This window comes from Nomascus leucogenys, chromosome 10 (genome assembly GCF_006542625.1).
Source record: "Nomascus leucogenys isolate Asia chromosome 10, Asia_NLE_v1, whole genome shotgun sequence".
Lineage (NCBI taxonomy): Eukaryota > Metazoa > Chordata > Mammalia > Primates > Hylobatidae > Nomascus > Nomascus leucogenys.
The window spans coordinates 65,416,848-65,433,185 of NC_044390.1; the positions used below are offsets into that span (position 1 = coordinate 65,416,848).

General features: G+C 42.9%; 1 protein-coding gene across 2 annotated transcripts; it reads left to right on the forward strand.

The window, feature by feature from the left end:
• The first annotated feature begins 8,991 nt into the window (after positions 1–8,991).
• On the forward strand, positions 8,992–13,382 carry SIGLECL1 (SIGLEC family like 1). Of its 2 annotated transcripts, XM_003269841.4 has the most exons (5): positions 8,992–9,013; positions 10,284–10,565; positions 10,693–10,798; positions 12,166–12,322; positions 13,365–13,382. In XM_003269841.4, the coding sequence occupies exons 1-5, from the start codon at positions 8,992–8,994 to the stop codon at positions 13,380–13,382; spliced, it is 585 nt and encodes a 194-aa protein (XP_003269889.4). The 2 variants fall into 2 exon arrangements, with proteins under 2 accessions (XP_003269889.4, XP_030677777.1); XM_030821917.1 differs by lacking the exon at positions 10,284–10,565.
• Positions 13,383–16,338: the final 2,956 nt, after the last annotated feature.

The window sequence follows — 16,338 nt, forward strand, 5'->3', positions numbered from 1 at the left end:
AAAAATACAAAAATTAGCCAGGCATGGTGGAGCACGCCTGTAATCCCAGCTACTCAGGAGGCTGAGGCACAAGTATCGCTTGTACCCAGGAGATGGAGGTTGCAGTGAGCGGAGATCATGCCACTGCACTCCAGCCTGGGCAACAGAGTGGGACCCTGTCTCAAGAAAAAAAAAATGACTTAAATATAAGACCAGAGATTGTAAAACTACTAAAAGAAAGCATCGGAGAAAACTTCTGTATATTTACATGTAATACACAATAAAAATTATTGGTTTGGGAAATAATTTTTTGGATATTTCTGCAAAAACACAGGCAACAAAAGCAAAAATTGATATGCAAGATTGCACCAAAGTAGTTTCTGAACAGCAAAGGGAACAATCAACAGAGTGAAGAGACAACCTACAGAATGGGAGAAAATATTTGCAAAGCATCCACCTAGTAAGGGGCTAATACCCACTCGATAGCAAAAAAATCAAATAACCCAATTAAAAAAATGGGTGAGGACCTGAATAGGCATTTCATAAAAGAAGACATACCAAAATGGCCAACAGGTATATAAAAAAAAATGCCTGATGTCACTAATCATCAGAGAAATGCAAATTAAAACCACAGATATCACCTTATACCTATTAGACGGCTATATCAATAAGGCAAAAGATAGCAAGTGTTGATGAGGATGTGGGCAAAAGTAAACCTTGTTCGTACACTGTTGGTGGAAATGTAAATTGGTATAACCACTATGGAAAATAGTATGGCGTATCCTTAAAAAATTAAAAATAGAACTACCATATGATTCAGCAATCCCACTTCTAGGCATATATTTGACAGAAATGAACTCAGTATCTTGAAGAGATATCTGCATTCCTGTGTTGATTACAGGATTATTCACAATAGCCCAGATGTGGAATCAACCTAAGTGTCCATTAATAGATGAGTAAAGAAAATATTATATATGTATACATGCATGCGCACGTGCACACACACACACACCATTCAAATAATGTCATTTTGTTCAACATTGTCTAATCATAAGAGAAAAAAATCAATTCCCCGCCAGGACCAGTATCTGTGTGGAGTTTGCATGTTCTTATACATGGTAAAATTGGTTTCATTTTACATCATTTCACTTAAACTAGGAGTTTCCAAGAACTGAATGATGATGGTGAGGATTTATTGTACACACACACACACACACACACACACACACAGTGGAAGTTATTCAGCCTTAAAAAAGGACATCTTGCCATTTGCAACAATGTACATAAACCTGAAAGACGTTATGCTATGTGAAACAAGTTAGACACAGAAAGACAAGTACTGCATGATCTCACTTATATGTAGAATCTAAGAAAGTCAAACGCATAAAAACAAAGTATAGAATGGTGGTTGCCAGGGCTGAGGGCTAAGGGAAATGAGATATTGGTCAAGGGGTACAAAGTTTCAGCTAGGCAGAATGAGTAAGTTCTGGAGGTTTCATGTGCACCATGGTGACTATAGTAAATGATACTGTACTGTATACTTGAAATTTTATGACAGTAAACATTAAGTGTTCTCACCACCAAAAAAACGGTAACTGTGAAGTGATGATTATGTTAATTCACTGGATTGTGGTAATCATTCCACAGTGCATACATACATCAAAACATCATGTCGTACACCTTAAGTATATACAATTTTTATTTGTCAGTTATACCTCAATAAAGCTGGAATTAAAAAACTGAAAATTCTATAATCTCATCTGTGATCACTGCTCTATCCATAGGTAAGCACTGGTATCAAATTATACATCATTCTAGATCTTTATTTTACTCATTCATGTATGTATAGTTATGAGTGTATTATATATGAATATGTAAATATATCTTTACATATTATATATATAAAGCTTTTATATAAATGACAAATAATCCAGTTTTCATTTAAAGATTGTGAAGTATTTCAGACATATAGAAAGATATAAATATGGTATAATGAGCATACACCCACCACCAGCTTAACATTGAAAACACTGGCTGGGCACGGTAGCTCACACCTGTAATCCCAGCATTTTAGGAAGCCCAGGCGGGAGGATTGCTTGAGCCTAGGAGTTCAAGACCAGCCTGGGCAACATAACAAGATCCCATCTCTACATAAATTAAAAAATTAGTCAGGCATGGTGGCACATGCCTGTAATCCCAGCTACTTGGGAGGCTGAGGTGGGAAGATTGCTTGAGCCTGGGAGGTCAAGCCTGCAGTGAACTGTGAATGCTCTGTTGCACTCCATCCAGCCTGGGTGACAGAGCAAGAACCTGTCTCAAAAAAAAAAAAAGAAAGAAAGAAAAGAAAGAAAGAAAGAAAGAAAGAAAGAAAAAACACTACCCCTGGTATACCCCCTTCCCCAAACACATCTCCCACTCTCAAACATAGAGATAACTGCTATTACGAATTTGACATTTTATTCTGTGTACTAAGGAACTTAACCTTGCCTGAAGAGAGGGCTGGCCTTTGCCCTTGGCTTCTGGAAGACACTCCCTAGCTCTTAGAATGTCACACCTCATATGGGGTGTCTTTGTTTGCCCAGGGACCTTGCATCACACTGAATATTCTAGAAATGTGATTTAGGGTGAGGGCTGGCCACACCAGATAATGTCAACAAGGTGATTTAGAGTGGAAGCAATACCAGATAGTCTAACAATGTGATTTAGAATAGGGGCTTTGGATCAAATGGTATCAGCTCAACTTCAGGAGGAGCTGGATGCTAAGATCCACCATGAGGGAAGTCACCATGTTACACGATGGAGGCCCAATAAAAACACTGGACACAAGGCTTGGGTGAGCTTCTTTAGTTGACAATACTATGCATATTGTCCCACATTATCACCAGGAAAGTTAAGTTACGCTGTCCGTGACTCCACAAGGAGAGGATAACTAGAAGCTTTGTGTGGGGAACTTCTGGCCTCTGCCCTGTGTGTCTTCCTTTGGCTGATTTTAATCTCTATCCTTTAGTTGTAGTACACAGTAATCATGAGTATAACAGCTTTCAGTGAATTCTGTGAGTACTTCTAGTGAATTACCAAACCTAAGGGTAGTCTTGGGGTTCCAAAACCTTGCAAATGATTTGAGAACTGAGGGTAATCAGTTGGTGTCAGAAATGAGGGAATCTTGTGGACCATTCCCTAACTTTTCAGTTGTATCAGAAATGTATCACTAGAACAGCCTTGACTCACTGAAACATGTGGTTTGAGAAGAGGAAGGATGTGAAGTCAAGATGATAAGCCTTTGATTCCTGGGCTGCCCTGCGGTCACCCGTGGGTATAGAAATGCAGCTGTTCTGCAAACAGTTACAGGAGGTAAAAGTTACCATTGCTTTTTCAATACAATGGATCCAACCCCCAAGGAGCTGACCCACTGGATGCATAAGGAAACAAACTAAATAGGCAATCCCTTTGCTATTTTCATCTGTAATCGTTAAAATGAAAGTGGCTGAGGCGGATCCTGATGCTGGCCCAATCTTGGGCTCTGGCCAGCCTGAGCTACAGCTGCTAGCCTCAGGGCTGCTGCTAAAGGGAAAAGTTAGGCTGAAATGACAGATGGCAAAGAAAATTAGAGTGGTTCACCAGAGAGTGAGAAAAGACGAACATTTCTAAGAGGGTGGAAATCTTTAAACAGTTATTAAGAAATGAGATGAGTTAAGCGGACATTGAGGGAGTCAAAACAAAGAAGGTCTCAATGGAGCACTCTTTGAAATTAGGTGGGGCGGTGAGAACCCAGACGGGCCTCCAGTGTTGAAGGGCCCCCATCAAGTCTGCTATATTTACCCTGGTTTGGAGGAATTTTAAAAGCCAGAAGGCAAACATGACAATGCGAAATCTGACCTCAGATCTCCTGCAGGAACTAACATGTTATCTAATCAAGATAAACGACAAAAGGGCCTGGGTTGTTTGGCCTGACCCCTAACTGAGGATCCAAAGTCATATGCACATTAGTGGTAAAATAGTCAGGGGATGGATAAGAGATATTCCTGGGACTCACGTGGGAGCCTTATACACTGCGATTCCAAAAAGGTTGGTGAAATTCTAATAGCATCTATGGTTAGATTGCAAAGACATAGGATTGCAAAAGTGGATGAGATTCAGGTGAAACTTTGGATGACAACTGGAGTGTTTGGAGAGACTGTGTGAATATGTTATGTGAATGTATTTACCTAAATGTATTATAAGGAAAGATATTGTGTCCAACTAGGGAAGAGTTCCCCTACGTACTGTTATGAAACAGAAGGCATGTAAATCTTCCCTTCAACCAATATTGATTGAATATGCTAAATAGGAACCAATAAGATTGCCCAAGCCCACACTAATTGTTAATTTGAAACAGTACAGGATATCTGGTGGACAAAACATGTTAGAAGCTTAATGTTTGCTTTATTTAGGCGGACTGGAGCTAAGGCCGGTGAGCACCACCCAGTGGTGAATGCTGGGATTTGGGGCCAGAAAATGTCCAATTGAATGACAAGTAGCTGCCTATTGGGCTTTGGGTCTGCCCCATCATTGAAGGACATAATAATCCTGACACCTGAAATCCTCACCATGTGTTTGTAATGTTGGAAAAACACTGTAGTAAGGAAGGCCATGCCCAAAAGAGTCTCATAATAAAATGGAAATTGTTTATATAGGAACATGCTACCAGGGAAATGCAAGGAGGTACTCGTTATATTTATGAACAGGTGGCCTTTTTCCCTACTGAAGAGCTGCGAGATCCTATTATTACTTGGATGATGTCTGTTAATAGCTCTTGATTGACCAGCTAAGAGCTGTTTGATTTATGGATGGCAATTCCAAAGTGAATTAATAACATCCTATTTGGAAGACTAGCACTCATACTGAGGAAGGTAAAAACAAGTCACTTCAGTGGGCTGAACTGCCTCTACATTTGGGTTTTTACCAATTCATGGGCAGTGGCCAATGGCCTGGCCATATGGTCAGGCAGATGGGCAATGGGAGACTGTACTATTAAAAGGATGCCTATATAGGGTACAGCCTTATGGAATTCACTATAGCCAGTATCTCAAAAGACCTGTTCATACCCCCTACAAATGATAAAATAAACAGAGAAACAGACCTCCTTCCTCCCAAAAAGGCAGTTAATATCCTACCTTTTATGCTGGACATTTCTTGGCAACTTTTAAAGGATTTTTACTACTTGTGCGTGCATTCTTAAACACTTGATTTTGCCCAGTTTTTTTCAAATTTTTAAGAAATGCTGCCATACATTATTACTTACTTGTGTCTGGCTTTGTTCATTCTATATTTTATTCATAAGAATGGTCCATGTTGTTGCATCTAGCATTAGCTCATAGGTTTTTGTTGCTGTGTAGTATCTCATTTTTTAAAATTCTGTGTTTACTGCCATTTGGATTGTTTAACTTTTTAGCTATTTTTAAATAATACCACTGTAAACATTTTTGCATTGCTTTTTGGCATACATATTCACAAACATTTCTATAAAGTATATATCTGGGAGTGGAATTGAGGGTCATAGAGTATGTATATGTATCTTCTGCTTTGATAAATAACTTTGTTGCCCCGATTTATATTTCCACCAATAGTGTGTGAAAGTTGAGTACAACATTCTCACCAAGATTTGATATATTTTCTTGGATATGTACTGGTATCTGATGGTTTTAACACGCATTTTGCTGGTTATTAATGAGATTTTAAATATTTTCGTGGAAATTTTGTTCAGATTTGTCTTATGATCGAGCTATGGTCAATTTCTGTAAATGTTCTCTGTGTGCCTACAAAGACATCGTATTCTGCAGTTATTGACTGCAGTATTCTCTACACATTTTTGGTCAAATTTGCTGATGAAGTTGTTGAAATCTTTATATATTCCAATAGTCTGTTTGTTCTATCAGTTTCTGAGAGAACAGTGATTAAAATGTCACACTACTATTGTGGATGTCTGTTTCTTTTTATTTTTGTAGATTTTTTGCTGTATATGTTTTTGGACTATGTTAGTAGGCAAACACAAATTTTAAATATATACTTTATCCCTGTTAATGTCATCTTATCATTAGGAGATATGCCATTCTATCTTTGGTAATGCCTTTTGCTCAAAGTCTGCTTTATGGGATGTTAATGTAGGTATGTCTACATTACCTGGCTTTCTGGTTGGTATTTGCTTGGTATATGTTTTCATTCTTTGTTTTTTTTTTTTTTTTTTTTTTTTTTTTTTTGAGATGGAGTCTTGATCTGTCGCCCAGGCTGGAGTGCAGTGGCGTGATCTCAGCTCACTGCAAGCTCTGCCTCCCAGGTTCACACCATTCTCCTGCCTCAGCCTCCCGAGTAGCTGGGATTACAGGTGCCCCCCCACCACACCCGACTAATTTTTTGTATTTTTAGTAGAGATGGGGTTTCACCGTGTTAGCCAGGATGGTGTCGATCTCCTGACCTCGTGATCCGTCTGTCTCGGCCTCCCAAAGTGCTGGGATTACAGGCATGAGCCACCGCGCCCAGCTTATTCTTTGGTTCTTTAACTGTCCTTTACACTTATGCTTTGGTTGTGTCTTTTGTAAACAGCATAGAGTTTGGCTTTGCTTCTTTTTTCCAATATGATGATCTTAGATTCATAACTGGATAATTTAAGCCATTTATATTTAGTTTAATCACTGATGTATTGGAGTTTAAATCTAACATCTAGGTACATGATTTCTACTTGTCCCAACCATTCTATATTCTCTTTTGTATCCTTTCTGTTTGTTTCTCTGTCTTTATTTTCAAACAAGCTTTTAAATCAAAGTACAATTTTATACAGATAAATATTAATACAGATAGTAAGTATACAACTCAAATTATCACAAAGGGAGCAGACCAGTGTAACCACCACTGACGTCAAGAAATAGAGCATTAACAACACCCCAAACACTCCACTCATGTACTACACCATTCATTACCCTCTTTATCCTTGCTATGTTCTGGATGCAAGCACATTGTATGTGTTGCAAGTATGTTCTCCAGCCCTGTAACTTGCATTTGTCCTCTTTCATGGTATCTTTTGATGCAGAAATTAATTCTGATACAGTCCATTTCATCCATATTTCCTCATAGCTAGTGCTTTTTGGCCCTTTTAAAGAAATATTTGCTTACCTAAAACTTACCAAGATACTCTCCTATATTGTATTCAAGAATTCTGCTGACCAATATGGTAGCTACTAATTACATATGGCTATTGAACCCTTATATTGTGGCTAGGCTGAATTGAAGTGTGCTGTAAGCGTAAAATATATACAAGATTTTGAAGAGTGTATAAAGAATGTACCAGATCTTAACAATTTTGTGTTGGTTGCATGTTGAAATATTGGGTTAGGTTCAATATGAATAACCTAGTGAATGGCCTAGGTTTCTTTCACTAGGTTAAATGAAACATCATTAAAATTAATTTTAACCATTTCTTCCTTTTTAATGTGGCTACTAGAAAATTTAAAATTATACATGTAGTCCACATTTATAGCTCACATTATATTTCTTCACACAGCACTGTTCTAGAAAAAAAGTCTAAGGACTTTCCCAATGTCCCTAGAAGTTATTTTTATGTATGACATGAGGTAGGGGGTCTTATTTCCTTTTGCTCCATGCCTATCCAGTTATTCTGACACAATTTATTCAAAGGAGAGTCCTTTAACTTCTATGCAGTGCCATATTTATCCTAAACCAAGTGATCACGTATGTATAGGTATTTTTCTCAACCATATAGCCTGTCCCATTGGTATTTTTATTTATCCTTGTGTCAATACCATACTCTCTGAATTATTATGTATGTATGTATGTATTTTATTTATTTACTTACTTATTTTGAGATAGAGTCTTCCTCTGTTGCCCAAGCTACAGTGCAGTGGTGTGATCACGGCTGACTGCAGCCTTGACCTCCCCACCTCAGGTGATCCGCTCACCTTAACCTTTCAAGTAGCTGGGACTACAGGTGCATACCACCACACCCAGATAATTTTTGTATTTTTTGTAGAAACAGGGTTTTATCATGTTGCCCAAGCTGGAATTACTATGGACTTTTAAGTCATGATATCTAGTAGGAATTGGAATTGGCCATTTTTTTGAGACAGGGTCTCGTGCTGTCTCTTTTTTTTAATAGAAATTTACTGAAAACAAATTTATTAAATAAATATCTACATGGGATATCAAAGGGAACATTGTGCCATGCTATACAACATTACTTACACCATTCATTTCAAATTTTATGGCAAAACAATTATACTGTGGTGGGGAGATGTTGTTTTACACTTCTCACCAAAATAAACATTATCATATTTTTCCTGAGAGAATGTCAACACTTTTCTATCTTAAGTGATCACACCACTGCAATCCAGACTGGGTGACAGAGAGAGAGAAAGACCCTGTCTCAAAAACAAAAACAAACCGGGCATCGTGGCTTATGCCTGTAATCTCAGCTCTTTGGGAGGCCAAGGCAGGTCAGGTGTTTGAGACCAGCCTGGCCAACATGGTGAAACCTCATCTCTATTAAAACTACAAAAATTAATTGGCCATGGTGGTGAATACCTGTAATTCCAGCTACTCTGGAGGCTAAGGCAGAAGAGTTGCTTGAACATGGGAGACGGAGATTGCAGTGAGCCGAGATCGAGCCACTGCACTCCAGCCTGGGCGACAGAGTAAGATCCCGTCTCAAAAAACAAAAATAAAACAAAGAATAAAGGAGACATGACACCGAGGCTTCACAAACGATCTTAGTTGCCTCCCTGTCCCTACATGCTCATGAGCGTCTCATCCCATATAATTCCTGCTTCTCCAAGTGAACAGGCCTTCACGATGACCAGAGACAGAAGCCCCTGACTTGGCTAAAGATACTTTCTGCTCTCCCTATCCCCACATCCTCTTTCAGTTACCCATCACCTCCCTCCTTCTGAACCACATGGTTCTGATGTCAGAGCCAGCGTACTAAAGAGCTTCTGCTGTTCCTGAGAACTGTTGCTGCTGCAAGTGATGCTTCCACTGCTACAGCTGGGTAAGTAAGGTGAGAAGCAGCACTGGAGGTGTGTTTGGAAGCCAAGACTCCAGGGCCTGGGTGTTGGCAGGGCAGAGGATGGGCTATGGAGGCATGGAGAAAGAGGACATACGGGCATAAGTACCAAATAATCAACGTGAATTAGACATCTTCTGTGTGTCAGATTTTGACAGGGCTGGGGTGTCTGAAGCAAATAGCAAATTGGGAAGGGAGAGGGATGGAGAGTGCGGGTGCTATGAAGGCATGATGGCACTAAGAGCTGTTTAAGACATTACTGGAAGTCCTGAAGTTAAGTTTTTCAGCGTTTCCATGGGCACACTTTGCCAGATGGAAAAGACAATTCAAAGAACAGCCATAGAGGGGGCCGTATATGAGAGTGCCCCGCAAATTCCTCAACAGCGCCCCGCAAGTGACTCAGGTAAAGAGACCGAGATTAGGAGCTACTGGTTAGGGGAAAACTACCCCTTTCTTCCAGTAACCTCAAAAAACTTCAATGAAAAAGTGTGTGTCAACACTGAAGACAGATTCCTCACTATTAGAGACCTTGATGAATGTGACTGTTCCCTCCTAATCAATGCTATTCATCAAATGGCCACCATGTCCTATCTGTTCTAAATAGACCGAGGCAGTTTCCAACATTCTTACACAGAAGACGCCATAGTACATTTGGCTTCCAGTGAATGTTCCACCAAAGGCCACTTGGGACCGGGAAGAAGGAAATTAAGAAAGGTGTTCTGTTTATTGAATGGGTAATACTTCACTGTGCACTGAGCTGGGTGCACTGCAAATCTTGGGGCATTCATTCTTATAACAATGATAATATGAGATAGGTTCAGCAAATATCCAGATTTTCCAGGCTAGGAAACAGCAATGATAAGGGGAGTGACTTGCCCAGCAGCATCCAGACAGTAAGTGATGGAGGGAGAATTGATTGTAGAACCTAAGAGGAACATTGCAGGTGGGAAGAAGAGAAGCAGAGTAGGAGCTGGCTTGGACTTCTAGCCTTGCGAGGTAGGTAAGGGATCACAGACAACATAGAGCCTCAGAAAATTTACTTGCCACCCCTCAAGAAGGTCTAGCGATCAGGTTCAGGCCAGATGAGTGGAGAAGATAGAGGGGAACTGGTCTGTGAGGCCTGAATCCTGTGGGCTTCCAGAAAGTCCTTCTGAAGCTCCTTGTGAATAGCACATAAAGAGAAGGCTGCATCCTGGAGAAACTGGAAGAGGGAAGTCAGGATGCCTTGCTGACTCCTGACCCTTCCTCCCCACAGTACCTGCTAAGCTGGTCAACTCCTCTTGCTCCTTGGAGAAGACACTGCAGTGCAGCTGTTCCTTCCATGGGATTCCCACACCCTCTGTGCAGTGGTGGATGGGAGGAGTCCCCGTGGGTGTGGATGGCATGGATGGCAGCCTCCAAGTGACTTCCACCATGCTTGGCCCCTGGGCTAACAGCACCATCAGCCTAACTGAAGAGCCAGAAATGGGCATGAGACTTCTCTGTGAGGGGAAGAACCAAAACGGAACCCACGCTTTGAGCATCCTACTGATGTCAAGTGAGGGTGGAGGGGGCTCGGTGACTGGGTGAGGACAATAAGCGGGATGGGGACAGTCACTGGGGCTAGAGAGTGGAGCAGAGTTTTGGCTCCAATGCCAAACTTCTCACATGCTCTCTGCTTCCAGGAAAGAGTTCTGTGGCTTCCCAGGCCTTCGTGAAAGGGCTGATCCAGGGTGCTATCTATGCGGGAATTGTAATTGTGCTGCTCTTCCTCTGCCTCCTCCCTCTCATGTGAGTACTAGGGTTAAAATTCACCTGCAAGCCTACTACCCGGCAGGCCCTGGCTGCAACCCAAGAAGGGGCTTGGCAGCCCTGGAGAAGGCAGCAGCGAGTTCCCGGGGTGCTGTCTGTGGTGGGCCTGCAGGGCTCAGTACTCATTAGCTTGGTGGAAAGTATTAACAGTACAGGTTGAGTATCTAATCCAAAAATCCAAAATCCAAAATGCTCCAAACTCCGGAAGTTCTCGAGGCACCGACATAATGCCACAAGTAGAAAATTCCACACCTGACCTCCTGTGATAGTTCAATGCACACAAACTTTATTTCATGCATAAAATAATTTTAAATATTATATAAAATTACCTTCAGGCCATGTGTATAAGGTATATATGAAACATAAATGAATTTTGTTTTTATACTTGGCTCCTATCCCCAAGATATGTCATTATGTATAAACAAATATTCCAAAATCTAAGAAAAAAAAATTGAAATCTGAAACACTTCTGGTCCCAGGCATTTCAGATAAGGGATACCAAACCTTTGTATGCAGATGCCCAGAGGCATGTTTGAGGCATTTCCAGTGTCTTTGTATAGTGTCAGGTGCATTGAGAGTGCCAGGTAATGGCTAAAAATGAGGTTGAAAGACATCGTTGGTGTTGGTTCACAGGGTGTTAAAACTTAGCTGTACATATTAGCTAGAAGCATGGAGTGAGAAGGGCTGAGTTGCAGGAAGTCAGGCCAGAGAGTCGGGCAGGGGAGCCTGTCCAGACAGCTTCGACTGAATCCTCAGTTCGGAGCACTCTTAGGAAGAGTGCTAAGCTGTGAAGGAAAGCTTGAGCTTGGGGTGGGACACAGATTAGAGAAAGTGACAGCCAGAAGGTCAGAGGCCAGGCAGGAAGCTGGTACAGGGGACTAGGCAGGAAGCTGGTACAGGGGACTAGGCAGGAAGCTGGTACAGGGGACTAGGCAGGAAATAGTAGGCCTGACCTGGGGCAAGTGATGAGGGGCAGCCAGAGAGGTGGGACTTGGGCATGGCCAGCTATGGGGAGACCAAGATGAGGAGTGAGGTGTCAGGGCAAACTGAGGAGCTATTTTCAAAGTATAATCAACTGGACTTGAAGACCAGTAACAATCTCTCTGCCAGTTGCAAGGCCCTTTCGTAGCTGACCTCATCTGAGCCCCACAGCCTAATAAGCAGGGTATCCCCATTATTCAGAGTGTGAAACTAATTCCCAGAGAGGATGTGTGGCTTGCCCTAGGTCATACAGCAAGCTGGTACTGTTGTTGAGGCTCTAAATCAGAAGTTCTGGTCAAGATAGAGCCCATTTGGGGATTCAGGGAGATGGAGAGCCAGAACCAATCCAAGGCTTATTTCCTTAGAGTGAAACATATCAGAAAGAAGAAGGCGAAGAAAGCTGCAGCGATCAGAGCAAAAAAGAGCTCGAAAGTCAGAGCAAGCCAAGAACTCGAGATGTCTCTGAAGCCTGAGGAACCAGGAAAACCCATAGTCGCCACATTTTCTGAGAGCCGCATATTGGTATGTACCTATTGCATCTGGAATCTAGTCTATCAGAATACTGATAATCAGACCCACAGGGAAAGGAGACACAGTGTTTTGAAGGTGTTCTCATCCTCAATCCTGCAGGATACCTAATGCTAGAGTGTGCTTTCAGGTCATTTTATAAATAGGAAGCTAAGGCCCAGAGAGGGGAAGGATGAAAGTTAAGAAAAACAATTTAAAGAACAATTAAAATCAATTTACACACACACACCGTACATTGAATCCCCACTGAAAAGGCAGTTGGGGAAAATCCTAATAGCAGTTGTAGCATCAGAGTGGAAACCAAGGATTTGGCCTCTGAGTGTATGGCCGGCAGCAGTCAGCTTGGTGTAGATGCCACAGGCCAAGTCAGCCTGAAGTGGTTAGAGATTAGGCCAAGCCCAGGTTACTCCTTCATTCACCCTGTACCCCACATCCTCAGCAGGGCTTGGAAGATACAGTGTCCAAGGTTGCTAGGCCTCACTGTTGTTTACCCATTTATGATTTTCTAGAATCAGAATTGTCCTGCTGCCCTCCTAACACCCTGCATGAACAGTTAGTGTCCTTTTGTGGATAAACCATGTGTTAAATTCTGCCAATATTTCCTGCAATGTCTCCTAATCTTTGTGCTGGGCAATGCTGGGGTCTCAGAAATGGGCCAAACCTAGGCCTTGTCCTCAGAGAGCAACTAGACTGGTGGAGAAGGCACCTGCACCTTAGGGGATGCTGAGCTAGGGAGTTATGGTGGTGCAGAAGAGGGAGGGACCAAACCTACCTGAGGAAGTTAGGCAAAATTCCCTGAGGAGTCTGGGGAACAGTCAGTGTTACTGGTACTGAAGATGTGCAGAGAGGAACCAGAGGCAGAAGACCGAATTGCAGGCTCCAACCATGGGGTTGTGAGGAAGGGCTAAGCCAGGGCTCACTCCACGTTGCCTTAATTCTGTGCACAAGGGGGTGTCTTTTTAAGATTTGGATACCTCACCTCTAGACCTGTTCCCACATTCTTTTTTCTTTGTCCTATTTTGCACCTCGCTTTTAGGAAAAGCAAGATAAATGAGCCAGCTAAGCCTGTGGAATGTGCATCATACCTGGAGTCACCATTATCCCTGGAATTACAAAAGTCTGCAAAATGTATAGAGCCCACAGAAACCTTAGAGGCTATAATAAACCTGGAGCCCCCTGGACTCTTCTCAGCTCACAAAACCCTCTCAATTCCCACACATCTCTTACGCTCATTCTCCATGAACAAGTGGTTACTCTTAGACCTAGTTTTAGAACCTCTGAAGACAAACTTTGTAATTTGTTGTTTGGCTAAACCAGAAGAAATCTGCACCACCCTGGGAAGGTGTCAAAAGAAGGAAAAATACATGTGACGATATGAATCAAGTCCATCAGCAAGTTGCTTTTGAGCGCCTACTGTGTGTCAGTGCCTGAGATACACCTACAAGAGCGCCAGGCTTTCAAGCCTTCATACCTGGATAGAATCCCAACGTCAGTGCTTGGTGGCTGTCTATCTTTGGACAAGATCTTTCATTCCCCAACCCTTGAACACCACATGACCCATACCTGGCTGGAGAGTGGGTGAAAAGTACTGTTCAGAGATGCAGGTGAGAAAAAACATGGTGATGGGCCCTGAATGCCAAGATTCATTGGAACTTTGGAGCTTTATCTTGTAGGACCTTAACCTGACTCCCTTAGAATGTAAGTTCCAAGAGAACAGGGACTTTGTCTGCCTTGTTTTCTACTTTTATCACCAGCACCCAGAATGATGCCTAAAATACAATAAGATCTCAAGAATGTTTGTCAAATGATTTAATTAATTAATTAATTATAAGCTGTTGTAAGGTTTGAAGCAAGCAAGTAGAGTGACCAGATATATACAGAAAAATCATTTCCCTACCCTGACCCCACATATGACATATTTGGAATGGGTAAGGCTGGAGGTAAAGATGCTAGTTAGGAGGTTATCGCAACAGTTCTTGGCCAGATTGAAACGCAGGCATGCAAGGAATGGGAAAGGGATTCTGGCATTAGAATGAACCACAACTGTGTATTGTTCCTCTCAGAATGGATGACAACCTCCTTTCTAGCCAGATGCTAGTAGATTTTTTTTTTTTTGAGACGGAGTTTCACTCTTGTTGCCCAAGCTGGAGTACAATGGTGCAATCTCAGCTCACTGAAACCTCTGCCTCCCGGGTTCAAGCGATTCTCCTGCCTCAGCCTCCCAAGTAGCTGAGATTACAGGCACACACCACCACACCCAGCTAATTTTTTATAGTTTTAGCAGAGACAGGGTTTCACCATGTTGGCCAGGCTGGTCTTGAATTCCTGACCTCAGGTGATCTGCCCACCCCGGCCGCCCAAAGTGCTGGGATTACGGGCGTGAGCCACCGCGCCTGGCCAGATGCTAGTAGTTTTCACTGAGTGGAAAGAGGGTCATCTCTTCCCTGGGGCAATATTTGGGAGTAAATACAGTGATCCTGTAGCACCAGCTAGATGGTCATCTTATACTCAGGGTGGACGTTTATGTTAGCCCCCACATGTATAAGCACCTCTCACAGGAAGTTCACATTTCACAGAAATATCAGATGTGCCACCATGTGCCAGATAATGAGGGGAAGAAGAAAGACACTGGCCCTGCCTCCATGGAGTCATGGTCTACGTAGATAGACAATGAAGAAATGCAGACGAATTTATAGCTTAAAATGTTGATAAGTGCTAGAAAGAAAAAAGGATAGAATACTACGAAAAAGCACAGGAAAGGAAGCTAGGTTGGATTACAGAGTCAGAGAAGGCCTCTCAGAGAAAGTGACACTTGCCTTGAGATTTATTGGATTCTTAGGAGCTGGCTAGACAGAGGGAGCAGTAGATCCTAGGCTCTGACATGAGAGCAGTTTGGTGAGTTCAGGAGCCCAGAGCAGGCCGCTGTGACTGGAATTGACTGAGGGATGAGCTCCTGAACGGCCAGAACTTGCAGGGCTTCAGGGGCTCTAGTGAGAAGTTTAGGTTTTGTCCTCACTTGTGAAGGGTTATTTCCTCTTATGCTTTGTAATTCTGGAAAGTGCAGATTGTATGAGAATCATATTCAGTGGAGCTGTATGAGAATCCTGTGCAGCAGAGGTTTTGAGTTGAGGATAGAAGCCTCTACATAACAGGTATGGTGTTTGCTTCTACTAAAGATACATCCTCTGTTTGGGAGGGAGAGGCAGACAAGGCTGGGGAGAGGGAGAGTGCCAGCGTTGGGAAAGAAGAGAATAAAATGTAGAAGAGGAATGGGAGAGGCCGGGCGCAGTGGCTCACGCTTGTAATCCCAGCACTTTGGGAGGCCGAGGCGGGCGGATCACGAGATCAGGAGATCGAGACCACGGTGAAACCCCGTCTTTACTAAAAATCCAAAAATATTAGCCGGGCATGGTGGCGGGCGCCTGTAGTCCCAGCTACTCCGAGAGGCTGAGGCAGGAGAATGGCGTGAACCCGGGAGGCGGAGCTTGCAGTGAGCCGAGATCGTGCCACTGCACTCCAGCCTGGGCGACAGAGCGAGACCCCGTCTCAAAAAAAAAAAAAAAAAAGGAATGGGAGAGAGGATGAGGATCGGGTTGGAGATAGGTCAGAGATGGGTTTGGGAATGGGAATAGAGAGGCTGGGCTTCATCGTGTGTCTTGTTTTCTTGGTGATAGGGGCCTCGGGTGCAGGACAGGAAACAAGGAGTACACAGGGTGCCTTCTGACCAGCCCTGGGGGTCCAGCACTGGGTATTTTGTTCCTTAGTCAATGCCTTGACCTCCCGCACGTACTAGGTTGAGAGAGGAACGTCCCTTAGCAACTGATTAGCCTGGAGTCTAGAGTACTGGTGGGGGTCTGTAACCACCTGCCCAAGGAAAAACGATTCTCTCAGTGACCGGGGGACCCAGTAGCGACTGTTGCTTCTGACTAGCTCAGGTTCTGGAGACCCGCGCGCTCCCTTATGCGGCTGCGCATCCCAGCAGCTCCCGCGAGAAGGGTCAGGCGCTGATT